Source organism: Drosophila obscura, unplaced genomic scaffold (genome assembly GCF_018151105.1).
Source record: "Drosophila obscura isolate BZ-5 IFL unplaced genomic scaffold, ASM1815110v1 contig_186, whole genome shotgun sequence".
Taxonomy (NCBI): Eukaryota; Metazoa; Arthropoda; class Insecta; order Diptera; family Drosophilidae; genus Drosophila; species Drosophila obscura.
In genome coordinates, this window is record NW_024542774.1 from 10,454,488 (window position 1) to 10,478,683 (window position 24,196).

Here is a 24,196-nt window from a genome sequence, read left to right on the forward strand (position 1 = left end):
CACGGGCCCCATACTGTAAGCCCACAAAATGAACTGAAATTGATGTTTCTTTTAATAAGCGGTTTTATTTAAAAATTTGCAGAAAAACATGATATATAAGTAACATTACCACCAACAATATCTTTTTAAATCTCGTATCTCAATTTTTGTCGGCTATTCATTAGCATTTCCCTCTTGGTTTGATCATACATACATTCATATTTATGCAGAACATTTTTCATTGTCATCAAAGTCTAATGTGTTCAGTACATTAACGTCTAGTTCTGGGTCCGCATACTCAAGAATATTAAAGTCATCGCCTATTTCGGAGGTTAGCGATTTCAGTAAATCATCATCATCGCCTTCACCCAGCCCCCCCAAAAGATCACCGAATCCAACATTTTCCAATTCTACAGCAGAAGCTGTGCCCTCCTGCGACTCGTTCATCTTCACATCTTGCTCTAGGGTCCTGCCATCCGTTGGCGGAGCTTTTCCACTTACGCTTAGCATCGGATTGTTCTGTGTTAGGGGTGTATTCGACATCATGCCCATCCGCAGAACATCATTTTGTAAAAATAATTCAGAATTAGATCCCATGAGCATAGGTTCTGAACTATTTTTCTGCAATAGATTCCTTAGCTTTTTGTCTCCAATTGGCTCGGTTCCATAAACAGAATTCAACTCCAATCGATTGTCTACTGTGGACATTTTCACAGTGGTTGATGTTGATGCTGCTGATGCATGAACAATTGCTCTTTGCATCGGGGCCTTGACCACAAGAGTTTCATTTATGCTTGGGGTCGCAAGATGCGGATTAACTGCGACTGGCGTCGGGCCGCCCACATAGCACGAGTCATATTGATTGCCATCTGAACAGAAGGGAGATTCGTTTGTATTAAACGTAGGTACTCTTGATTATTATACTTACTATAAGTGACAAACATATTCGACTGCTCCTCTTTTAATTTACTTTGATGCTTCCATTGTCGTCCAATGTCTTCTTGCTTTTGGGGCTTTGTTGGCAGAGGGATCTTGTTTTGTTCACGCCTCTGCCTTAATGCCGAGCGGTTATCCTTTGCTTTTTGCAAGAACGGCGCCTTTTTTTCGTTGCACAAGGAGCGCCATCTTTTTAGAATTTGTTTACACCGATCATTCCAGTTGGGAAACAAATCCTTCAGATTCGGATGCTCAGTATTGGCATATAGTACAGCCGAAATGGTTGCCATTAGACCAAGATCTGTAACAAGAAATATGCTATTGATATTGAACTTAAAATGTACAATGGATGGGTTTACCCTCGTCCTTGCGCATTTTTTCAGCGGTTTTCTGTGTCCCAGCATTCAAACTTTCTGTGACAGGCTCCACAGGCTTGTGCTCTTCCTCGACTCTCTTTTCGGTCTGCAAACACACTTGACCCATCATGCTCTGCATTTTCTGCTTATTTGCATTCTTTGCACTCAAATGATCCGGCTGTGGGTGATAGTGCAGCTGTTGAGGCGGATTAGCAACTACATTCCCCGGCAAATATATCTGATTGTGGAACTTCTGATCCGGCACAATCTGTTGAGGCACTACGTAGTTATCGACCAACACAACAGGTGATTCGCTGCAAATATCAAAAGAAATAGTCAAAGCTTTACCTCACCGAAATCGGAAATATGCACTTACCGCATTGGTTTTTCCATATTTTCAGATGATGTAACCGAGTTCACAGACGTATTCATTCCGTCCAACTCTGAAATATTCGGCGAGGCCAAGGAATCTAAGGGATTCCGGTTGGCCAGCACAGTATTCGTTAGTTCAGATTGTGAAGGATCTGTATATAGAAGATAAATTAATTCATTAAAAGTTGCATCCTCAAATAACAGCTGTGATTCGTGTGCTTACCAAAAACGTTTGCTGTAGATCCATTCGCTGTTTTCGGCTGGAGTCCGGGTCCAATTGATATTTGCTCTGTCAAGGTATTTTTATTTTCAGGCGGATTTTTCTCAGCTTTCACCTTTTTCAACGACTTGGCAGGACTCTTATTCGCCGGTGCAGCTTCGCCCTGATCGGGGCTTTTGCCTTCGACACGCGTAAAATACATTTTCATTGATGCGTCTATTTCATCAGAAGAGTCTGATTCTCCGAGCACAAGATCGCCCGATTCCAATAGAGGCTTTCCAAAAAAGGCTTCTTGCAAGTACGGTGGATACGCTTCAATTAGCTTATTTTTCTGCTTTTTGCGTATTATTTTCTTCTTTTTGTCCACAACCATAATAGCATTCATCTGGTCGGCTGCTGGTGCATCCTCATTGTCCTTTTTGAGAGCTCGATTGCGAACTGAGAACCCGCCAATTCCCAATTTCTGCAAGTTGCGCTGCCGTTTCTTCCGCAAAATATGCACACCCTCGTCATTTGTGGTAATGGTGAAACCCTCGGGTATGGGATTCTCCGTGCCATCCCAGACCATGCCGTCTTTGTACTTCTCGCACTGAGCCTCCTCAGCAGTCGCGGCATCACCCTGAGAGTCCTTGCCATTTCCAATTGTTTGTCGCATCTTTCTCTTGCGCTTGATCTCAGTGGACAGGGACTTTATCATGGTTAATCCACTCTCACTCAGGCACACACCGTCAATCCAATGTATAGCTTCTGGAGTTATCTCCACCAGATCGCTTGACAAAGTCATTTGACTTTGATCCGAGCCACTGGCATTCTTTCCATCTGACCCACCCGCTCCACTGCTTGGATGGGCCGATACCTTATTGGACTGTGTTTGGGTGGAGCTACCGGGTTTTCCATCGGTCAATGACAGCGGTGGCTTTCCAGAGCAACGACACTTTAAGCACTTGTAGACATTCTGGTCATAGTACTCGATGGTGAGCTGAGCGTTTATGGAGTCGCACTGGAAATGCGACCAGAGCTCGCAGTTTTCACATTGAATTATCATTTCGCCCGTACTGTAAGGATTCCGACACACTGAACAAGCCGACTGGCTGGTACATGAGGGGCACTCGGGCATGTTGGAGTCGCCATAATCACTCTTTTCCGTGGGATTCACGCCGCACTTTTGGCATAGCGTACAGAATGAGCACTTCCAGTTGCCAGTGGGAACAGTCTCCAGTGGGGGATTGACACAATAAATGTGATATGAAATATCACATTCATCGCACAGAAGCAGCCGCGCTTCGTCATTTTTCTTGCCACATCCCTCGCACACCGTACAGTCTAGACAACGCCAACCCTTCTGTAGAATTCCCTTGGAGGGCTTGACACTGGCACAATACGAGTGATAGCATTGGCCGCACTGGGCGCAGGTGATCATTACAGAGTCACTTTCAATACCCAATGAACCGCACATGACGCAAATATCCTGATTCAGCGTGAACTTATCTCGGTTTGAGCACAATACCATTTTCTTGTCGCTGGTTAGGTCCGCATCGATGTTCCGATTTACATACCGATCGTTTGAAAGGTTTGGCAGCACAATCGTCCGTCCTTTGCCACGAGTGCTGCGTTTTTTGTTTATTTGCGAGAGAACGCCCATGCGCTGAAGAACAAATTTTCCACTCTTTCCACGTACGTTTGACAGACACATCTTCTTTTTACCAGTGGGCGGCATCTTCTGCACATCCTCAGTGGATACCTCCGCAATGGGTTTGCTCTCTAAGGGATCAACAAGTTCCATGTCTTTTACACTCAACTGCTCTGCTGACGAGTCCATGGCAGTCAACACGATCGAGTCAATCAACTGTTGAGGCTGGGCAGGGCCAGAGGAATTTAGCTTGCAGTTCGGACAGACGTAATCATAGTCCGGATTCTGTTCTTTTTTCTTGTGATAGGCCGTAAGGTCTGCTTCTTCATCACACGTACTGTGTACAAATCTAAAAATGAAAGCATTCATAAATGTACAATGCAGGGAACTCAATGCTTTTAACATACTTGTGGCACCAGCTACATTTCACCATTTCCTTATGGGATGCTGCTCTATATGCTTTTTGACAAATCGGGCATGAAAATCCTTTATTTCGCTGTTGATAACAAGAGTCGCAGATAGTGTAGTGGCTATGCCAACGAGAGGAGCTACCACCACCAGGAGTCCTAGATCCACAGTCCGTGCAAACTCGACAGCGCTAAAATATTCAATTATCACACAAACATAAGTATGTACATTGTACATACAAACATATGTATATATTTACATCCAACTTACATTGCATTTCCATCCATATTTCGGAATTGCTGAGATTACGGGCCGAAAACACGAGGCGTGATATATCTTTTGACACTGCTCACATTTCACGTATTTCAAATCATTTGAATCTTGCTGTCGACAAATTTGGCATTTGGTACAGCGAGCACAGTTCCATCCAGAACGGGTGTCTGCAAAGAAATCGAAACGTAGCAGTGGACTAGCCAAGAAATGAATTGGGACAGAAGGAAGAACATTACCTGGCATGTTGGCCAAACCGATGCAGGTCGAATGGAAATGGTCTCCACAGGTGCTACACATAATCAGCTTCGATAGATCCCCCAGCGAAGAACATGATAGACACTCAACGTTATTGTCACTACCTGCAACGCAACAAATTACACCAATTTATAGTTCAAAGTTCAAGGGATGTATCTTATCTATGAGTCTTACATATCAAAGGCACTTGGCTCAAATGCTCTGTACAAAATACTGTAAAGCTCTCCAATATTAGCAGACATCCAGCGGCAGCGGCACACGGCCAATGATGAACTTGGCGGCAGTTCATCTTGCAATTAATGGAGGCTCCATATCGGCCACAGAAATTGCATTTCTGTTCTAAGAACTCGCCAATATGGTTCACAAAATATGCAGCATCCAAGTCAGTCATCTGGCTTTTGCGCATTGACCACATTACACACATTCGATGCACATAAACGAAGCCCTCGTCGAGGAACTGTGAAGGATGCACTATCTCTGCTTGGCCGATTTTGTCCAACTCATAGTTGCTCTCGGCCGTGTAAATGCCTTCCTGTTTGGAGCCATAAAACGGTCTACTCCCATCTTCTGTCAGCCGATCAGGTGGATATTCATCTTTGATGTCCGCGGGAGCCTTTAGTTGGAGAATCGTCCCCTGGCCCAAGGCACTTCTTTCTCCGAGATTGCATAAACAGCACACCTTTCCCGGAAACTGTTCGGGCAAGAATGGAAGTTCATCGCCCACCGCAGGCTTCTCTTCAACGTTTGCTACCACGTTAGTATTCATTTATATTATTAATTCCTTGCGCTTTACGTAAAAAAACATAAATTCGGCGCTTTTTTTATTTTGTATACATTCATGAACTGAATAGGTTCACCTTAACCCACTTAACCACCCATTAAAAGTCACATTTTTAAACAGGTGAACCACTTAAGTTAAACTGCGGAAAGTTATACTTTTCTTTTTGTAAATTGTCCTAGTAGATCATTGCTCACAACAAAAATTACCACGATATCTTTCACCTGAACTTTGCTAAAATTATTCAAGTTTCATTATTTTCGTAGGGGGTTAATGGGTTGAACCTTCTTTATTTGATTGGAAATTATGTTCGTCGATGTTTATATGCGGTTTAATATTACTAGCTAGCTAGAACGTTCGGCACTGTATATATAATAATTTTATCTGATAAAGTTATCAAATTTCTCTAAGATTAACTAGTTCCAAGTACAATTTTTTATTGGATTGCTTATAAAATATGGTTTAAGCAAAAAGGTCTTCAACAATTTACACAAACTTAATGTTTTTACATGGTAACAACATTTGTTACACATCTACTACATACGTATATGTATTTCTGAAAGGAACTTGTACTGGAACCATAAACGAACCACACATGAAGTAATTGTGATAAGATTAAATTAAGAAAAAACAAGACAAGATCCAAATTTAAGTTAGATAAGAACATGTAAATAAGCTTTTAAGATGGCTATTTATCGTCCACGAGGCACACTAGCCCGAGTAATTCATGCTAAATTCCACAACGACAACTCCTTGGACAACATAGACACTCGAAGGGTATGGAGTGAGTTTTTGATTCTATAAATCGAACTAATAGTTTTTTGCCTTCAAATTCTAGTGGTACTCATTGGCTCACGCGTTGCCTTCGAGATTTCAGTCGAAATTTGTGCCCCTCGAGCAGCCGGACAGCACCACAGTACTTTGGTTGGAGCGCACTAAATCGAACAGCACAAACATATGGATGCACCTATGGCACGCGTTGGCACGGTCTATTCTTCAGTTTTTCATGACTCAAACCGATATCAATGGATTTCTAAAACGTGGCTCAATGTTTATTTTATCAGAGGATCAATTTAACAAGTTGCTTGTAGCAGGGGGCTTTTCCGCAACATCGGAGCCGGTATAATCATTTCATGTTGAACAGAAAACAAAAATTAACGAGTATAATATTTCAGGTTACGCTATTGGATATCGGTGCCGGCGACGGCGAAATCTCATTGCGAGTGGCCAACACTGTGGCCGAACTAAGTGGAAATGCCGGCCTTAGAGTGTTTGCGACTGAGGCTAGTTGGACAATGCGAGATAGACTGAAGAAACTCAATTTCAATGTGATTACGGAGATCGGAGGCTTGCAAAACATGGAGCTGATATTATGCCTGAACGTGCTAGATAGATGTTTTGACCCTTTCAAACTCTTGGAAGATATTCACAATGCACTGTCGCCTGGGGGTAGAGCTGTAATAGCCCTAGTGCTTCCATACATGCATTATGTTGAGACAAATACTTCGCATCTGCCAATTCGTCCACTCCTAGAGAGCAGCAACAACGGACGCCAAGCTTCTTTCGAAGAAGAGGCCACAAAGTTTATGGAGCTACTGGAAAACTGTGGTTTCAAAGTAGAGTCCTGGACGAAAGCTCCATATCTGTGCGAAGGAGACCTTCATCAGTCATTTTATTGGCTCATTGATCTAATTGTTGTAATTTCAAAGAAGGTATCTTAGACCAGACCCCATATCGGTCTCCAAAAAACTCGAAAATCTCCAGTTTACAAAATGCATCTAAAACTTTGCGACCGCGAGTACGAAAAATTAAGCTTGGATTCCTAAATTCTTTCTAAAATAAGTTAGTGGCTATGTCGCGAAGCTGAGCATTTATACTTAATATATACATAGGCCATAAAATAGATATCAAATTATACTTGTGTAATAAATTACCAAAAATGTAATTTACAAAACCTGTTTGAAATGATTGCATGGGACTATATTGATGCATCCGCGTGTCGAAACACTAAAAAGAAACCGTTCTAAAGTTGAAAAAAGTTTATTACATTGAAATATAACAGTTTAGGAACTCTTTTTTCACATATTTTGGAATGTAACAGATACGGGATACTTAAGAATAGATATTTATGTGGTGGGAATATAACAGATAAGTCTTTGAAGTCTCTGATCAAAAATATTTCTTAAAAAAACAAAGTCAACTTTTTATACCCCTTAAGGGGGTATTATTTAGAATATGTATTGATATTTGTGTATAAGAACTCTTTCAAAGAGTTCAATCTTATGAATAATAATATCTCAGTATTTGGGGTTCGTAAATATTACCTCCAGGTAGTTGTTGGTGTATACAATCATTTCAGAGTCTTCGGCACAATGATTACGCAATGGCAATATTCCGCGATAGGGGTTCTCGGCGATATTGTACGCTCGTTTGATGACAATATCGTTCTCTCTGGCCAACTCATTGAATACTGAATAATTGGAAAGGGCTTGAACCTTTGATATAGATGTAAAACAGATTGGCGCACCATAGGTATGAAGAATATTGGTGAGACATTCCGGCCAATGGCGATCGTCTGGTTCCTCTCTCTCTACCGAACGGGGATAAAATTGCTTAACAAGAAGATTGGTCATGTTTCCGATGCCGGTTAAATCGGGTTGAAGCATGATAATCAGAGTCGGATCTATTTTGTTTGTCTTTGAAAAACGTGTAAACGTAAAAGGAATAATTCGTTTTGCAACTGTTCTCTTTAGATCTGCCACGCAAATAATCGAGTCCACAGGCTCCTGGGGCTTCAGCATGTTTCCAATAAAGTACAATTCCAAATTTTGTACACTTTCGTACTGGAGAAAGAAGAACTTTAGATGCATTTCTTCAAAGTAGCGTAGACACTCACTCGTTGCTCCCACAATGTACACAATGACAGCCTTATCTGGTTCTGCCACAATGCTAATCTGGGTCAAAGCTAGACAAACGGTGGCAATTGTACTAAAGGAGGAACAAGCAGCAAACAGATCGTACTGCTGAAGAGATTTCCATGGTCTGTCGCTCACCTCCAGCAACGTAGCATTGTAGAATGCCTCAACTAGATGGCTCTCTGGAATGATGCTGCTTCTGTGGAATTCTTTGATTTGAAATTCATAGTCCAGCAGTCGGTAGGGACTGTAGAGGAGTGCTAGGGTCCGACACACATTCGGCGTGTGATTATCCTTGTCGAGATGCCGATGGTTCTCAGAGCAGTATGCCACGCCAGCACAGCCTGCGCAAACATTAAGAGGCGTGGTTCGATAGCAAATCACGCAGAAACCAGGATTTGCAAGGATTTCTTTCTCGCGCAAGGAAAGAGGTCGCCGGAGCTTCACGCTCAGGATGAGCTTCAATTGAGAAATAGCCTGGTTCAGCATGGTTCGGGACAGAACAATACCTTGCAGAAAAAGAGGATGATCGATGCTCTCCACCTGTTGAATATCCTGGAAAATCCTGCAGAAGTCGCGGTGCTCCAGATCCTCAGTAAGATGGGCAACACTGCAATATCGTTGCATTTTGCAACCGTTGCACAACAACTCGGCAGTTTTCTCATGATTAGGCTCGTGATTGCCGACCTCCTCATTTGCCTCCTTTCCCAGTAATCGCATGGCTTGCAAAACACGGGCCTGGTTGTACACACAAACGCAGCACTGTAAAGACGATCCGTACGATTCCACATTAACTTTGACATCCATCTTAACGCGATTTGCATTTGACGCAGGAACTTGCTCGGCTGCCGTCGCCTAGTGTTCCGCTGTTATAAAAAAAAACATTAAAACGGCGCCTTATTTCCGCCTTATCTAGAATCCTATCGTCGTGTAACCGTGTAAGCCAAGTCAGTTCCACCTTATAAACAAAAATCAGCTGACTGTAACGTAACTGTACTAGGATTTAAACTGGATTTAACTTGAAATCTGGTGGAATAGAAATATCGATGCATCGATTAATTTATTTGGGCTGCAAATCTAAATACGCGCTCCGCGCTACAGCACTTAAATTATTCTGCAAAGCAGTAAAAAATTAGAAATTATAAATTTCCTCGTTAGGAGATTACTTAATTGCGCTTGCTTAATTTTCAAGAATACGAAATCTTGTTTTCCTCTTCAACTATCGATACTATGATGGGGCGTGTCACGTCACGCTGTTAACAATATGTTTTCACGTCACTATCATTGTTTTGATTTTTAAGGCAACATGTCAGAAATTAAAGATGAAAAGCAGAAAACCAGTAATCCTGAAAGTAAGCCAGAGAGATCGCGTGGAAACAAGAGGAGAGACAGGAAGGAAAAGGTCAATCCGACCGTCAAGATAGTGATGCGGCACTTGCCGCCAACAATGACGGAGAAGGAATTCTTAGACCAAGTGGGGCCGCTGCCGGAAAGCGACTCCTACTATTATTGCCAAGCAGATTGGTCTCTGGGCCATGACGCGACATGCCGAGCCTACATCGACATGACCCTAAAGGATAACACCGAGCTTCTGCAATTTCGCGATCGATTTGATGGATACGTGTTCGTGGATCAATATGGCGTGGAATACCATGCAATGGTGGAGTATGCTCCCTTCCAGTGCTTCCTTAAGAACAAGTCCCGAACTGATGACAAGGTGAATACAATTGAGGCCGAGGCGCACTACCAGGCTTTTCTGCAGAAGCTGGCTGATGAGCGAGAAGAGGCAACCCGCATGGGTGAAGTTAAGATCGACCTGACGTTCGACCGAAAATCTGACGACAGGGTGAGGTCCACGCCGTTGCTTCAATACCTAGCCAACAAAAAGGAAAAGCGGCGGGAAGAAGCCCGAAAACGGAATGAGGAGAAAAAAAAGCATCGCGAGGAGCAAAAGCAGGTCAGACTGATGGAACAGTCGGAAAGCAGCAAACCGAAAGAGGCCGCTGCTGATGTCAAAAAGGATACAGGCACCAAGCCCAAGGCCGGCGGTAAAGATATTCAATCCCAAAATCAAACAACTGAAGGCACCAAGAATTCGCGGTCAAAACGACGGACGGAGCGCGACCAACGTCGACGTGAAGAGCATGAGCAGCGAAAGCTGGACCGAGAACGTGACCAGAGAGACTTAAAGAATCCCGAGCGCCAAGATAACACCGATAAGGAAAAGCCATCGAGCTATAAAAATGGCAAAAAATCGAAACAGTTGAAAGATTTCAACAAGACAGAAAAAGATATCGCTATTTTGAGAAAAGAAAACAAATCGGATATAAAGAAATCTGAAGAATTGCCATCGGGTTCCAAGAAAACGATTGTAGATGCTTGTTTGAAAACGACGCAGGCACAATCGAAGGAAGAAATCAGCGCTCCAGATACCATACAGAAAAATGTACAAGCTGGCAGCGATCAATCGGAAAATGACAATTCGGCAGCTTCCACGGTTAAGCAAGCAGGACCATCTAGGTCAAAAAGTTTCGATGATAACCGAAAGTCCAGCTTTCGTCAATCCGAGGAGCGTCGCATTCGAAATAAGGTAGTCACTCAACTTATATTTAAAAAAAATTTGAAATTATATTTTTTGCTTGCAGGATCGTCCCTCCATTGCTATATATCAGCCAAAGGCTCGCGTCCGTAAGGGATCGGGAGATCAGTCTCAAAATAGCAACAAAGACGGCACCAAATCGCGCGAGGAGCCAATTTCGGATGGAGAGGTTTCTATAGCTGAAGAAAAGACGGCTAGGAAAAACAAGAGGCCAGGTCGACGCAATAAGTCAAAGCCCTGCGAGGGTATATCCAAGTCTTCAGAGAATAGCTGCAGTGCAAATATCTTGGCCACCGTGAAATAAGGAAAATATTTTTATTTTTAAATAAATGAACGTTCACTCTTGGGATGGCGCAGTTCCGTCAGTAGAACTCGCTCTCCATATCCATCTGTGTACACGTTTTCTGATTATTCTTAACCTGATCCTGCGACTGGTACATGTGGGCCACCTGATTGGCATCTGTTGCGTTTTCGCTGCTCTTATCATCCCGAATTCGAATGAATCTGGGAAACCGAAGCGAAATACCTCGCTCGGTGTCTACGATTCCTATTGCTGCTCTATGGATGGGGCTAAGAGAGAGGTCTGCGCACTTTACTTCCCACACCTGAGCCGGTTCAAACCAGTGGTCCGGCTCCAAGCTTGAGTCATATCTAAAGTACGACTTGGCACTGGGTATGACATGTTTGCCCAGAAATTCAGAATGTATCCGCAAATCTTCATCAGTAAAGCCTAAAAAGGAGCCAATTTAGTGAACGCGAGGTCAATAAATATCAAATTAAAATAGTACCTGTTCCAATTTTACAGATGCTCTGGTATTCCTCGTTTTCGGTATCATAGCAGGCAAGCAGGAATCCGCCATAGGTGCCGGTTCGACGTCCCTTTCCTTTATAGCCGCCAATTACCACAAGATCCAGGGAGTCCCCAACATTTGACAAATAATCCTTTTTCAACTTGAGCCAATTCCTTGATCTTTTGGCGATTTCATACGTAGCTTCCTCATCTAGTGTCTTTACCATGAGTCCCTCACAATTACCTGTTAGAAAATTCATTTAATTTAATTTTTGGAAATGGCTTTGTGCTGAATGTGTTCGACTGACCTTTGACCGATTCCTCTAAAAATTGCTGCACTTCATCCATATCGTTAGTGTCCAGAGCTGTGGCGAATTTCCATTCACCTTCGACCTCCTGGAAGTGCTCCAGCAGCAGCTTGCGCCGCTCTGACAATGGGCTTGTAACAAGCGTCTTACCATTGATATATAGAAGATCGAATATGTAAACGCAGACCTGAACTTTGATCTCTTCAATGTCCACGTTTTTTCTTTTACGCGTACTCAGTACTTGGAATGGCAAAATCTGCTTTCGCTCAACGTCCCACGCAACGATTTCGCTATCAATGATATAAGACTGCACTGCGCCTTTGAGTAAACCCTTGCTCCTAGCAATCAAATCCGGATACTTTGCCGTATTGTTCTCCGAATTGCGCGAAAAAATGCTTATCTCTCCCTGCTCGTTGCAGTGAATCTGGGCTCGTTCCCCGTCATATTTCCACTCACACGTTATGTGCATGCTCCCGAAACGCTCAAACACCTCATGGACTCCTTTTGTTGGTTGGGCGAGCATTGGCCTAAGCGGCATGCCTGGATGCATGGGGCAGCGTTCTTGGAGCTCCTTGATGTCATGCTTCAATATGGCAGGAATGATAATATCGTAGTTGGGGCATTGGCTGGAAAATATGTATTTTAATATGTATATGCATACTCTGCTTTTCTCACAAGTTCATACCTATAGGCGGTTTTCAGCAACAAGGTAGTCTCCGTTATTTCATCTTTGTAAACGTCGACTATTTTGTTGGCCTTGCAGTCGTCAATGTGATTTTTCTTAACCAAAGCAATGGCAAGAGCGGTGAGAAGACTTTGCTCTGCGATGCCAATGCGTAACTTGCCGATCAGGGAGCGTATGAAGAAGCGAGCTTCAGATGATCGACAGGCCACAAAGACATCATAGACAAGAGTCATCTTGGACTGACCAGATATCTTGGCTATTTCTCTCAACTTGCTGAATACTCCTCGAATGTTCAGTGGTGCAGGCTGAAACATCATGCGTTGAGAAACACGCGATTGCTCGGCGACAATGCCCAGGTCGCCGGTTAAGTGGGTTTGAGATTTTATGTGTGCCAAGTTGCGGCCCGTAGCTTTGCAGATTGCCTTCATTAGCGTTGTCTCTGCCACACCAAGTTCCAACCCCTCGTAGGCGGGGGCCAGCTGATTAATACTGAGGTAAACACTGGGCACCAGGTCATTTGGGCTTACCAGCATAACCGAGCAGAAAAAGTTGCTTAACGTATCAATCATCTTGAGGCGGCCTTTGGTCTCTTCTATGACTTGAAACGTTCTAGCTAACGCCAAATACGGTGTCCTGGAAGAGTTATTTCATTAAATTACAGCTCTGACTGAGAATGGATTCAATTCACTTACACCGCTTTGGCCGCCCAGTATGCGTCCTTCAGGGGATGATAGGCTTCATTCGACGGGTCGTAGTTTTCCACTTCGTCTTTGCTATCTTTAGATGTGGTGTTCAATCCAATTGTGGTTACTTTCCGATCAACTTTGCCGTCAGTCGGCTCTTCCTTAATGTCCATAGCTTCAATTGTGGTTGGATTTGGATCAACACGTTTTGGTTCCGTCTTAACGTCAGCAGTCTCATCTTCACACTTGATTTTTGGTTCGTTTTCAGGCAAATCAATCTTCGACTTAATTCTATTCGAAAAATTGCGAAAACGATTGTTAGTTGCATTTTGTCAAATAAAATGCATTTCGGTCTTACTTGGCAACTGTTTTGGTTTTGCTAGGGCTCTCCGGCACATCGGATTTTTGCTTAAAATAGGAACTGTTGTGGAAAATAAAAGCAGGGATTAGGCAAGTATAGTAGAGTTAATACAAATAAACATTTACGTTATGGACGACTGTTGCATTTTGATGCAATTTTAAAACAAATGCAAATTAGCGCAGAAATTTTTTGTTGCTTCCCGCCAGTAATAGTATCGAAGTATCGAGTATCGTTTTGCATCCGTGCTAAGTGTGACCAAGTTTTAACACAAAACATATGCAATCTAAGATAAATGCAATATTAATGTTTCAAAGCATCTTGGTACGACAAATTAAACATCATTTAAAGGAAATACGGTATACAAAAGTCCATACGCATAGAAGAAACTTGGTTGACCAGCAACAATGACGTCGCAGTTAGTCAACATTTACGTTTTTGCTTGAACCTTTTTATGGAAACAATGCAATAAAAATGACTTCTGACTTCTTGTAGAAAATTGATGTATCAATCGGATAAAATTATTTGCTTAGGGCTGAAAGGGCTAACTAGCTAGTAATATTAAACTGAATGTCAAAATCTTGAAATACAATTTCAATCAATACAGTATAAAGTTTTCCCATTGTTGACCAGGGAGGCATTTAATATTTGCACGAAATTTATGTAACTTTAACATAATTTACGCATTTCAGCTGAAAGATGTCGGTGGTCATTTTTGTTTTGCAAGTAAAGAGTTGGATGTAGCTGTAAGGAGCCTTTACAAACAGTATTATTTTTCGCGGTTTAACAAGGTGCTCAACTTTTTATATAGAGGGGTGTTAAGTGGCTTTTTTATGGTATGGTATTTAAATGGTATTTCTCGATACTGAAATGGTATTTAATGGTTTTTATTTGTTGGCCGGATGGTATTTTTTATTGTTATCGTCACGGTCACGCTGGTGAGGGCTTGTTGTAAAAAATTAAAATAAAAAAAAAATAAAAATAAAGCAAGAATATGGCGGATGAAATTACTCGAATGAACCTGTCGGCTATCAAGAAAATAGATCCATACGCCAAGGAGATCGTTGACTCTTCGTCGCATGTCGCATTCTACACTTTTAACTCGGAAATGGGAATGGGAGAATGGGAGAAAACTGACGTCGAGGGAGCTTTTTTCATATATCACCGCAACGCCAAGCCATATCACAGCATTTTCATTAATAACCGACTAAACACAACTTCATTTGTAGAGCCAATAACTGGGAGCCTGGAGTTACAGTCGCAGCCCCCTTTCCTTCTCTACCGTAACGAACGCTCCCGTATACGCGGATTTTGGTTCTATAACAGCGACGAGTGCGACCGCATGAACAGTGTAGTGAACAGCTTACTGCAGAATAAGGAATCGAATGGACAGTTGCCGAATACTAATACGGCCCCTTCGTTTGTGATCCCAAAGCACGACAATGCAAGCATATTTAATATGCTGAGCAAAGCCCAGAAGGAGTACAACGCACAGTGCAACAGCCAGTCCAAGCCAATGCAACCGGAAAATGTGACGCCCGGTAATGTGCTCAAGTTCTTCGAATCGGCGAAGCAAGCTACGGCGGAGTCGCTGTTCAATCGCGTGCAGCCGCTTTCAGTGGATCAATTGGAGAAGCAACAGCGTGCAGCAACGCCTAGTGAAGGCTTAATTCCGTCATCGAATATAGAAGCCCCTTCCGAGAGCAGGCTATCGCCTTTTCAGAAGCCGTCGTTGAATGCTCAACCCTTGAAAATCGGATCTCCATTGATGGCAAACGAAGACGCTGGTAACTGCCTCCGGCGATTGCTGGTGGGAGACCAGCCTGAAGTAAAGCCGGCCCTTATGCCACCTTCCATGTTCGATGCACCCAACGGCAACCCGGAGTTCGCGAGGCAGCCGCCCGTGCAGCCATTAAGCTCGTCCCGATTCGTGCAGGCCTTCACTTATCTTATCCAAAACGATAAGGAGTTTGTCAATAAGTTGCACAGAGCATATTTGAAATTTGATGAAGATTCTTATTAAAACATGAAATATGTATATGATTTTTTTTTATTTGTGTTTTTGTTAGCATTACTGTTGAAGCAAATCAATCACCACAACGCACACAAGAAACTGGCCCGATCATGTCGGACCACTGATTAAACATCCATTCAAATCGTCCTTATAATTTGATGCATTCAAATCTCATGTTTTCGTCTGTCACTAGTTCAGAGCTCAAAGTCATTTCCAATTCAGGCGGCTATCAGAGTTTTCAAATAATAAACACACAGATCAAGAAGCATAATTTTGTTCTAACATTGCATGCTAATCTTTAATAGGCGTACAAGACGTACATTCTAAGGAAGGTCTAAAGAAGATCTCGCCCGATAGCAAGATAGCCGACTAATTAAATTATGTATGTAGAGTTCAGGCTTGGGACGCACTGCTTCACAACAATTATAAATAAAACATCAATGTGATTATAGTAGTAGTAAATAAATTGGTAAGAAAATGCAGAAAAAAAAACGGATGTCAAAATGAATGGATTGCTTTGAGGAAACGATGGGCCGTGCCTGGTGGGAATATTTATTTTAAGGATCCAAGCCACAAACATCAGAAAGACATTTCAGGTTAATATATCTTTATTTACAAAATCAGTTGGAAAGCCAAAAAGGCACACAAAAGATAATTGCATGGCAAATTGAATTCAATAAACATAGTTTTAGTAACAACAAATATCAACAACTTTTTTATTTAAATTAAAACTTTCAATTTCGAAAGGAAAAAGTACATAAAACAAAACAACCACATTCTAAAATCGATATGGCTTCCCCCTGATCCTGATCCGGATGTTGCGAATGCGGTTAAATTCTTGGAGTAGCCCTCAAAAGAGACTACACACTGATAAGAATCCACATCATCATCGGCATCATACACTGCCACAACCGTGGTCGCATTAAAGTATCCTTCTTCGTTTTCCTCAGGAGCTCGCGGCTCTTTCTTAACAACGTCATCGTCTTCCGATCTGTAACACAAATGGGAATATTGAGATCACTAATTTCACATGTTCGTGTTCAATTTCTTACACAATCGTTATGGTAGGCTTTGGAAAAACGTTGGATACCACGCATTCCAGCTGGGTTTCATTTTGAATTTTGTTCTGATTCAGATATAGAGTGTAGTTCCTCACATCGATGACCTGTACTTTTTTATGATGGGTATACGTCTCCGATCGCGTCTGCACCACACACTTGTAGTCCCCGGTAGTGTGTATGGTTGGGTTTATTAAAGCCAAAGAGCTGTACTGTTTATTGGGATCCGTTGAGCTTTCATAGGAACTGTCAATATCATTTTTGAATTCAGGCTGGAAAAAAATGATATTTATCAATAAAAGAATTCATTGTAGTTCATAATTTTAATTACAATGGGTGCGGGATGAGTTCCGCGTATCCACTGATATATAGTTTTGTCATTTCTGAACCACTTCACGGTAAGAAAGGATTGTGGATCTTTGATCTCATAGTCACAGTCCAATACAGTGGGTTCCATATCCTCATTTTGAAGGACGATTAACTTTGTTTGGGAATCATCTTTTGCTGGCAAGCATAGCCCACCTATATACAAAAATAAAAGATTAAATTCAGTTAAAAAATAAAGTCTAAGATCAGATGCCGAACATTTAGAAGCTACATATTTAGGTCTGATATTTCTTTAAGCTTCTGCTTCAATCTGGGCATAATGGTTTTATCTCGGAGCGAAATTATGGCTCATCTGAGACGTATTTTCTATAGAAACATGGAACTATCCCAAACAGACTTAAAGATCATAATGTAAAAGATACACAATATCCAGATCATTTAATAAACTGGAAAACTTATAAAATACACAAAATTGTTAGCAAGTTTATCGTACATATTTATGTACATATAAAATGAAAATTCACAATAAATATACCTATAGACATATGGATATAAACACGTATATAGATTTCGCGAAAAAGCTTTTATTTACGAAAAGCCAAATATCGAGTGAACAACAGATGCTCGTTTAGCTTAAAAATAGATCCAAATATCAAACAAACTGAAACAAATAAATAAAAAATATTTCATTTTGGTAGTTTGTCATACAAAGTTACGAGTTAACACATATTCTAAGTACAATTTACGAAGTAGATTTATCTTAGGTTAAATCTTTGCACTTAATAGATTTTCGGCGCGAACAAATCAGAACTACATATATGGTCCTTAACTGGAGTCACTGGACACTACTGTTTATATGTTGACCAAATATGTAAAGATCACCATCCTTTTTCACGTGTGTAGTTATAAGATGGTTATGAGATCAAACAACACATCACTTCTTAAGAGTTCTATGCTTTATTCAAAGATCGAAATAAATATTTGAATTGACCGATTAGAATGAACCATTACTGTCGTGGTCCATCAAAACGATGTATTTGATGTACGTATTTGTATACAGATGAACATACATATTGTAAGTATGTATTTATAGATATCCGATTTGTCATTATTTTTCTCAAGGTTTGTACAATGTACATTCAGTGTATATATAAGTTTATATACGTTTATTTGCCCGATGAAATGATTTCATTTCTTAATTTAAAAATAGTTCTCCGATGTTAAATATTGTTCACATTTCGCACTTGCAATTCCGTACCTCTTTGGAATAATCCTATCGTAAGAATGACAATAAGCAGAGGATCCATAATAGTTTATTTACAACACTTCCTCATACATATACTAGTATGTACACCGTCGAACAGACTTTCACAAATGTACGAGTATTTAGCTTAACCGCCTGCTCTGCATGGTCAAACACAAGTGTCGGGTATATCACAACTGAACGATGATGTTGGCCGCCGCCGCCGTCAAGAGAGAACCACACGTAAAGAGAATGAACAATCCACACCACCCAGCGTGGCTATATAGAAAAGATAATGCCGGCATTTTCTCTCTGCCTCGCTGATCTTGTACACAGCCCAACCAAGCCCGAGAGCCCGTGCCACTTGTGCATGGTAGAATGATATGGACATGTGCGCGTAGCGTATGCACGAGAGATCGTTTTGCAGCTGCCTCCAAACACATGGGGGTTGGAAAGGCTTTCCGCTTCGTTACTCTCCGTTGCTCCTAGCTACTAACGGCTGACGTTGACTCTTTGAGCACAAGTTGGTTGTTGTACCTACGCCCCCTGGCGACCTTTAGGGCAGAAAGGAAGTGTGCCTGACCTTTTTGTTTTTATTTTTTTGAATGTTCTGATCAGTGTCTTTAATTGGGATATGTTTAGGTGTACTGGCTTGCACAGTTAATGATGTTTAGGAATTCAGCGTACTTTTCCGCTTTCCTCTTGGCAGTTGTTAAGGAAGGGTATGCTTAAAACGAGTTTACTTTAAGAGTACTCTGATTTTTTTTTTTGCCATACAAAAATGAGGAGCTCGTTCCGTTTCGGTGCCTTACAAAAGAAAAAGCCTTCACTCTACCATGCAAATGTCTGACTACAATACACCACCAACATATAACCCTTTCGGAGTTTAATCATATGTACGAGTACATACATATGTGGATATGTTTCTACATAGTTATACATACATATGTACTTATGTATGATTGTATTAATGAGTGGACACACACAGACCCAATTGTATATTGAATGGAGTCCAATGGGGATGGAGTCTCTCAATATTTGTTGTTTTACGATAAGGAATGCAGAGAATTGTGTGCATTAAACATTCCACACTTACTATAATGTCACACTTACAAATGGAGGTACAAAGAAGATGAGTCACTGAACCATATAGACGACTGAACCAGCATGCCACAGCTGTGGCAGACTGTGCACAGTCTTGAAGAAGGTCCCGACCATGAAAGTCACACTCTCTCTCACTGATGGATCATATGCAAAGCAACATTTGGTGGGGTTCCTACTACCACTTTTAAGCATTCAGCGCCTTCTTCTTAGCTGCGTCTCTGTCCTTTAAGGTTTGTATTGCAGATGGTGTACCAAACTAGCTCCCTGCGTGTAAGTAGCTGTGCTCCACCATAAAGGAAAACTCCCAAAACCTTGGAACAGATGCGTCCCCCTCTCCGCGCATCTAAGTAATTGCATGGGCGGTCTGTTGATGGATGGAGGGTGTCTGTGTCCCCCTTCAGGAATGATATAATAATACTTGGAAAAAAGAAGACGGATTCCCAGGGTTAAAGCCGGGCTAATATTTTAGGGATGTTCTAATCCAGCTAACGTCCCGCCAGGATTTGAACGCCCATACAATTAGTGACCAGAAGTGCTGAGTCTGGTTTAAGGGTTGGGCGTTTGCAGAATCGTTAGTCCGATTGGATTGACTTGTTTGGCGTCACTGTCACTTGTCACTTGAAAGTTGTAAACCCTTGCTAAAACACCCCCAAATACCCACCAAACAACCAAAATGCTGTCCAACGTGTCCAAATCCTGGTTATCTATAAACCATCAAAAGTTATGAACTAATTTCAGCTCTCGTAAAGAATAATCTTATAAGCATTATAGTCCTTTGCGCTTGTTGTATTATATATCCATCCAAAAATATGCATTCAACCCGGAAGGACACTGTCGAATACGCTTACATATGCATTATGTACGGAGGAAACCTCACCATGAAAATCCAAAAATATGCTTATAAATTATTATAACATATAATACATATGTATAAATATGTATGTATAGGATATTTTTAAAATTTACTTAACATTTTATGTTTCTCCAGAGCATATTTCCATTCAGCATTTCAGAACTAATGGTATCAGGTGGGCCAATTTACTCTTCACAATGTGGCTTCTGAAGGCCCGTAAATTGAATTACACTCAAAGAATAATTTACAGATATCTATTTTGGAATATTCTCTTTGTTTATTACATAAACGATTTGAAAGTTGTTTGTTTCCATGGAAAATCTAGAACCGATAATATACAAAATCAAATTTATATAAAATATATAAAAATTGTAACATTTCTCATATATTAAAATGCGTGAATATTTTGCCCTTGTCGCAGTGTATGGCAAAAATTGTAACGTAAAATTTCCACCCCTAGTTCGTTTGGAGCTCGTTAGTACACGCCCCCAAACGCGGAGTGAAATATTTTCTATCTCTTTCAGCAGAGACAAGTGCAGCATCCTTTTTTGTCCAAAGGCTGTAGTTGGTAGAACCGTAATCGAAGCTTATTTATTCAAGGGCAGTTAAAATTTGTGTTTCCGCGCGACTCTATAATTATGTGTTTTATCGGGATGTGACTCATTAACGGACACTAAAAATACCTTCAGTGCGGCGATTTTGTATCCTATATGGGCTTTCAGTGCAATGGAATTTTCATTTCTAAACAAGGCGAACTTCGACAAGGACTGCATCTACAACACTAACGCTGACTTTTATAATACTAATACAAATGGGGCACTCTCCGTAGCTAATCACATGAATCACTATAATTTAATGATTGACTCGAGCTACAAGCTATGTGCCAACGAGACTGCAATGAGAAGTTCATTAAATCAAGAATCGAGCTTACTATTTTCGAAAATAACAACTGTTTCGGAATTCTACCCCTCGACACATAACATTGCGTCCTATAACTCGGGTGAATATTCCATTCTGACGTTCTATAACACAGTGCATGATACTTTTCAGAACGTTCAATTATTCGAGATTCTACAAATTATTGAAAACTACCAATACTATACATTTGTTCTATTTTTTCAGATTTTCATTTAAAGGCGTATGATGATGGATTGAGCTTGACTGATAAATCGAAACAGAGACGGATTCGAACCACATTTACTTCCAACCAGCTAAATGAGTTGGAAAAAATATTCTTAGAGACCCATTATCCCGATATTTACACAAGAGAGGAGATCGCATCGAAATTGCACTTGACAGAAGCAAGAGTTCAGGTAAGAATATAATTATAGAGGCATAATCATACCATTTAAAACAGGGCCCTCGGCATTCGATGGCCTTGTAGAAGCGATCGCTCCTTTGGCAGCTATATGAAATGTTATTCAACCTTATACATAGGTATAAGTGAATCATAAAGTTGTATCCAGGTGTTTATGACACACAGTTCACAAGAGATATTAACAATAAATTTTCCGCGCAACCAATTAGCCCAATCATGCACTTACGAGTATATAATCTATACTATAGATAGAGACGATCGAACAATTTTAGTCAATTGTTTCAATACCAAGTCTAGCAGTTTTCATTTCAGTTTGCATGAAGTTAAAACAAAAGTCCAACAAAATATTTTCTAGATCACTCAATTTATTGAAACCTAAATGATTAATGTGCGCTTTGATTTCTTATAAAACTAACTCGCGATCGAATAAGTAGCCAACACCTTTCATAATTTCTCAAGCTTTGATAGTTTAACAGCAGCAAGCTTAAATAGTGTTATAGCTTCATATCTGAATAGTATAGTGTCATAGAAAATGGGTTTAAAGCAGCAATCTTATAGTTTTATATCGCCCAGTTTGAATTTGTAGCAACCTGATTATTTTGAGCTTCCTCAAATAGACGCACAGACGAACATAGCCAGATCGAGGCACAAAAATCTTCTGAACAATTTTATAATGCCCTATTCAATATAAAAAGAAGAGGAAACGTAAGGCACGTCTGAAGTCGCGCCTCCACTTCTATACCCGGTACTCAGTTAGTCAGATTTTAGATTATTTTATCTGTATCCATTTTTCCCGCTATTTTTTTATTTTCGCTACATCTGTCTCTATATCTATGGCAGAGCGTGTGAGCAAGAGAGAGAATGAGTAAGCGCTGAAACCTGATAGATATGATCATTCTCTACGATACTGCGTGTTCGGTTTTCTGTTATCTTCAAAATTTTGGATGCCACAGATTTTCGTTCTTTGCGGGGGCGTTAAAAGGCGTGGCACATTTTTTAAATCAACTTGAGTCAGTGTGATATTACATAACACTTGATACAACATTTGGTGGCCTAGCTCTTATGGTCTCTGAGAACTAGGTGTCAAACAAGACGGACAGACAGACATGGCTACTCGGCTATTGATGCTGATCAAGAATATTTATACTTTATACCCCTTAACTCTTCGGGTACCGGGTATAAACAGGCTTTCTTATATCTTAGCATTCACCAAAAATCGATTAAATTGATTTCTGTGATTATGATCCACTGAGTCTAAACGTATACCTTTGTTTGTGTCTATTCGGATGGTCTTATTATCAGACTTGTGAGAGGTTGAGAATCCTAGGCTTATTTATCATACAATCTGAGATATAAGATTGCACAAAAAATGTATTAGTTGGTGGGTTTGGTGACCCCGATTGGCGACTGGTTGGTTCGATCGGGTGTCAAGCTCTAAAGAAAATATTCCATTGCAAATCAACACTGAATTATTAAAATGTACTTGCTTTCAGGTGTGGTTTCAAAATAGAAGAGCAAAATTTCGAAAGCAAGAACGACATGCTATTTACATCATGAAGGATAAGTCTGTTAAAATGGATAGCCGCAAAAATTCTGTATCCGGCTCTAAATATCTTAATCCAACAGTGAAAGGACCTCAAAATTCGCGTCAGATGAAATGCCTATATGATCAAATATAGGAACCACCAATATCTATGTAAATATTAAGATACATTTTCACGACTACCATTATTTTGATATTGTTTTTACTAACCATTGTGGTGCGAAATTACGTTAAATAAAGAAAAATCTATGTACTACTACTTTGAAAATCTTTGAATTCCTATCAACATGTTTTTAGCACATTTACAGGCTCCAAGGTCTTCGAACTTCTCATCGATGTGATTAATTAATTAAAAAATTGAATCGATAACTAAAAAATGGGTTTTTGTGGAAAAACTCGTTGAAAAACCCGTCACTAAAATTCGTATTTATCCGTTGAAGTTTTATACCGGCTATATCACCCAGAAGAAAGCTTTTGCCACCCCATCTAGTGTAGAGCTAGAGCAGACTCTAGCTGACTTTACACTGAAACAAGCGTATTATAAATGCTGGATATGTGTCAGTTCCAGTTTTGAAAACTCAAGAAAATCGTTACGAATAAAGAATAATTCTTGGGACTGACTCGACTGCTTTGCGCTCCCTCTCTTCGTCATGCAGTGTTACGTCCCTGGCGGAGTGATGTAGATATAACAGCTGCGTTGGTGGGAAGAGTGGAGAGAGACATGTAACGGACGCTGCAGTACGGAAACAGGTGGAACGTGTGCCCAACGTCAGGATTAGTTTGAATTTGAATTTGGATTGCGGTGTGATCACCTGCTGACTGCTCAGCTCACTTAAGACTTTTTCCCACAAAGGTTTAAACGAAAATCCGCGAATTGATGACTAAGGGGATCTACATTTTGTTGATCCATATGAATGAATTTGTATTCGAACCAATTGAAAAAAATATCTTTTAGCTCACACCTACGCACCTGCGTATTTTCGCACTTACTCATCTACTGATGACCCCGATTTTGTTTTTAGTGGCACCCCTAGGTATTTTATTACGTTCTCGCGTGGTTTGCTCACATTTTAGAGGTTCTGTTTGCAATTTAAACATACTAGTAAACTAAGTTTTGGAGCAAAATGAGGTAATGGTAAGATTACAGTTAAAAATATTTTATTTGTTCGTGCTAAATTTAAATGCAATGCT

The 24,196-nt window shown here is 40.7% G+C and overlaps 8 protein-coding genes across 9 annotated transcripts; 4 read left to right on the forward strand and 4 right to left on the reverse strand.

Moving 5' to 3' along the window:
• Positions 1-51: 51 nt before the first annotated feature.
• Positions 52-5,277, reverse strand: LOC111075200 (histone-lysine N-methyltransferase 2C). The gene is made up of 9 exons (XM_022368327.2): positions 4,604-5,277; positions 4,411-4,533; positions 4,172-4,341; positions 3,901-4,091; positions 1,867-3,842; positions 1,648-1,795; positions 1,275-1,585; positions 908-1,216; positions 52-848 (listed from the first exon to the last, which is right to left on the reverse strand). The coding sequence occupies exons 1-9, from the start codon at positions 5,193-5,195 to the stop codon at positions 202-204; spliced, it is 4,467 nt and encodes a 1,488-aa protein (XP_022224019.2). The 5' UTR covers positions 5,196-5,277; the 3' UTR covers positions 52-201.
• Positions 5,278-5,760: 483 nt separating this feature from the next.
• Positions 5,761-7,360, forward strand: LOC111075201 (methyltransferase-like protein 9). The gene is made up of 3 exons (XM_022368328.2): positions 5,761-5,984; positions 6,046-6,327; positions 6,383-7,360. The coding sequence occupies exons 1-3, from the start codon at positions 5,892-5,894 to the stop codon at positions 6,926-6,928; spliced, it is 921 nt and encodes a 306-aa protein (XP_022224020.1). The 5' UTR covers positions 5,761-5,891; the 3' UTR covers positions 6,929-7,360.
• Positions 7,229-9,047, reverse strand: LOC111075212. Of its 2 annotated transcripts, XM_022368346.2 has the most exons (2): positions 8,104-9,047; positions 7,730-8,050 (listed from the first exon to the last, which is right to left on the reverse strand). In XM_022368346.2, the coding sequence occupies exons 1-2, from the start codon at positions 8,927-8,929 to the stop codon at positions 7,821-7,823; spliced, it is 1,056 nt and encodes a 351-aa protein (XP_022224038.2). In that variant the 5' UTR covers positions 8,930-9,047; the 3' UTR covers positions 7,730-7,820. The 2 variants fall into 2 exon arrangements, with proteins under 2 accessions (XP_041448875.1, XP_022224038.2); XM_041592941.1 differs by having other exon boundaries at positions 7,229-9,047.
• A 349-nt stretch (positions 9,048-9,396) lies between these two features.
• LOC111075221 (regulator of nonsense transcripts 3B) lies at positions 9,397-11,102 on the forward strand. The gene is made up of 2 exons (XM_022368362.2): positions 9,397-10,712; positions 10,768-11,102. The coding sequence occupies exons 1-2, from the start codon at positions 9,429-9,431 to the stop codon at positions 11,023-11,025; spliced, it is 1,542 nt and encodes a 513-aa protein (XP_022224054.2). The 5' UTR covers positions 9,397-9,428; the 3' UTR covers positions 11,026-11,102.
• Positions 11,023-13,782, reverse strand: LOC111075220 (DNA ligase 1). The gene is made up of 7 exons (XM_022368361.2): positions 13,674-13,782; positions 13,546-13,608; positions 13,197-13,478; positions 12,505-13,137; positions 11,820-12,445; positions 11,510-11,755; positions 11,023-11,451 (listed from the first exon to the last, which is right to left on the reverse strand). The coding sequence occupies exons 1-7, from the start codon at positions 13,691-13,693 to the stop codon at positions 11,084-11,086; spliced, it is 2,238 nt and encodes a 745-aa protein (XP_022224053.2). The 5' UTR covers positions 13,694-13,782; the 3' UTR covers positions 11,023-11,083.
• Positions 13,783-14,465: 683 nt separating this feature from the next.
• LOC111075226 (mRNA-decapping enzyme 1B) lies at positions 14,466-15,588 on the forward strand. The gene has a single exon (XM_022368368.2). The coding sequence runs from the start codon at positions 14,540-14,542 to the stop codon at positions 15,566-15,568; it is 1,029 nt and encodes a 342-aa protein (XP_022224060.1). The 5' UTR covers positions 14,466-14,539; the 3' UTR covers positions 15,569-15,588.
• A 657-nt stretch (positions 15,589-16,245) lies between these two features.
• LOC111075228 lies at positions 16,246-18,391 on the reverse strand. The gene is made up of 4 exons (XM_022368369.2): positions 18,203-18,391; positions 16,949-17,139; positions 16,612-16,889; positions 16,246-16,550 (listed from the first exon to the last, which is right to left on the reverse strand). The coding sequence occupies exons 1-4, from the start codon at positions 18,249-18,251 to the stop codon at positions 16,280-16,282; spliced, it is 789 nt and encodes a 262-aa protein (XP_022224061.2). The 5' UTR covers positions 18,252-18,391; the 3' UTR covers positions 16,246-16,279.
• Positions 18,392-20,707: 2,316 nt separating this feature from the next.
• Positions 20,708-23,250, forward strand: LOC111075229 (homeobox protein ceh-17). Its single transcript, XM_022368370.2, has 3 exons — positions 20,708-21,144; positions 21,267-21,457; positions 22,956-23,250. The coding sequence occupies exons 1-3, from the start codon at positions 20,871-20,873 to the stop codon at positions 23,139-23,141; spliced, it is 651 nt and encodes a 216-aa protein (XP_022224062.1). The 5' UTR covers positions 20,708-20,870; the 3' UTR covers positions 23,142-23,250.
• The last annotated feature ends 946 nt before the right edge of the window (positions 23,251-24,196 follow it).

Coding starts and splice junctions, on each gene's coding strand:
- LOC111075212 (XM_041592941.1), bottom strand. CDS start 8,929: ATGGATGTCAAAGTTAATGTGGAATCGTACGGATCGTCTTTACAGTGC.
- LOC111075228 (XM_022368369.2), bottom strand. CDS start 18,251: ATGGATCCTCTGCTTATTGTCATTCTTACGATAGGATTATTCCAAAGA. Junction 17,140..18,202: donor GATAGGATTATTCCAAAGAG/GTACGGAATTGC, acceptor TTTTGTATATAG/GTGGGCTATGCTTGCCAGCA. Junction 16,890..16,948: donor GAACTCATCCCGCACCCATT/GTAATTAAAATT, acceptor ATTTTTTTCCAG/CCTGAATTCAAAAATGATAT.
- LOC111075201 (XM_022368328.2), top strand. CDS start 5,892: ATGGCTATTTATCGTCCACGAGGCACACTAGCCCGAGTAATTCATGCT. Junction 5,985..6,045: donor ACAACATAGACACTCGAAGG/GTATGGAGTGAG, acceptor TTCAAATTCTAG/TGGTACTCATTGGCTCACGC. Junction 6,328..6,382: donor TTTCCGCAACATCGGAGCCG/GTATAATCATTT, acceptor ATAATATTTCAG/GTTACGCTATTGGATATCGG.
- LOC111075229 (XM_022368370.2), top strand. CDS start 20,871: ATGGAATTTTCATTTCTAAACAAGGCGAACTTCGACAAGGACTGCATC. Junction 21,145..21,266: donor CATTGCGTCCTATAACTCGG/GTGAATATTCCA, acceptor CTATTTTTTCAG/ATTTTCATTTAAAGGCGTAT. Junction 21,458..22,955: donor TGACAGAAGCAAGAGTTCAG/GTAAGAATATAA, acceptor ACTTGCTTTCAG/GTGTGGTTTCAAAATAGAAG.
- LOC111075220 (XM_022368361.2), bottom strand. CDS start 13,693: ATGCAACAGTCGTCCATAAC. Junction 13,479..13,545: donor AAAACCAAAACAGTTGCCAA/GTAAGACCGAAA, acceptor TTTTTCGAATAG/AATTAAGTCGAAGATTGATT. Junction 11,452..11,509: donor CATCTGTAAAATTGGAACAG/GTACTATTTTAA, acceptor GCTCCTTTTTAG/GCTTTACTGATGAAGATTTG.
- LOC111075221 (XM_022368362.2), top strand. CDS start 9,429: ATGTCAGAAATTAAAGATGAAAAGCAGAAAACCAGTAATCCTGAAAGT. Junction 10,713..10,767: donor AGCGTCGCATTCGAAATAAG/GTAGTCACTCAA, acceptor TTTTGCTTGCAG/GATCGTCCCTCCATTGCTAT.
- LOC111075200 (XM_022368327.2), bottom strand. CDS start 5,195: ATGAATACTAACGTGGTAGCAAACGTTGAAGAGAAGCCTGCGGTGGGC. Junction 1,217..1,274: donor AAAAATGCGCAAGGACGAGG/GTAAACCCATCC, acceptor TTCTTGTTACAG/ATCTTGGTCTAATGGCAACC. Junction 849..907: donor GAATATGTTTGTCACTTATA/GTAAGTATAATA, acceptor CCTTCTGTTCAG/ATGGCAATCAATATGACTCG.
- LOC111075226 (XM_022368368.2), top strand. CDS start 14,540: ATGGCGGATGAAATTACTCGAATGAACCTGTCGGCTATCAAGAAAATA.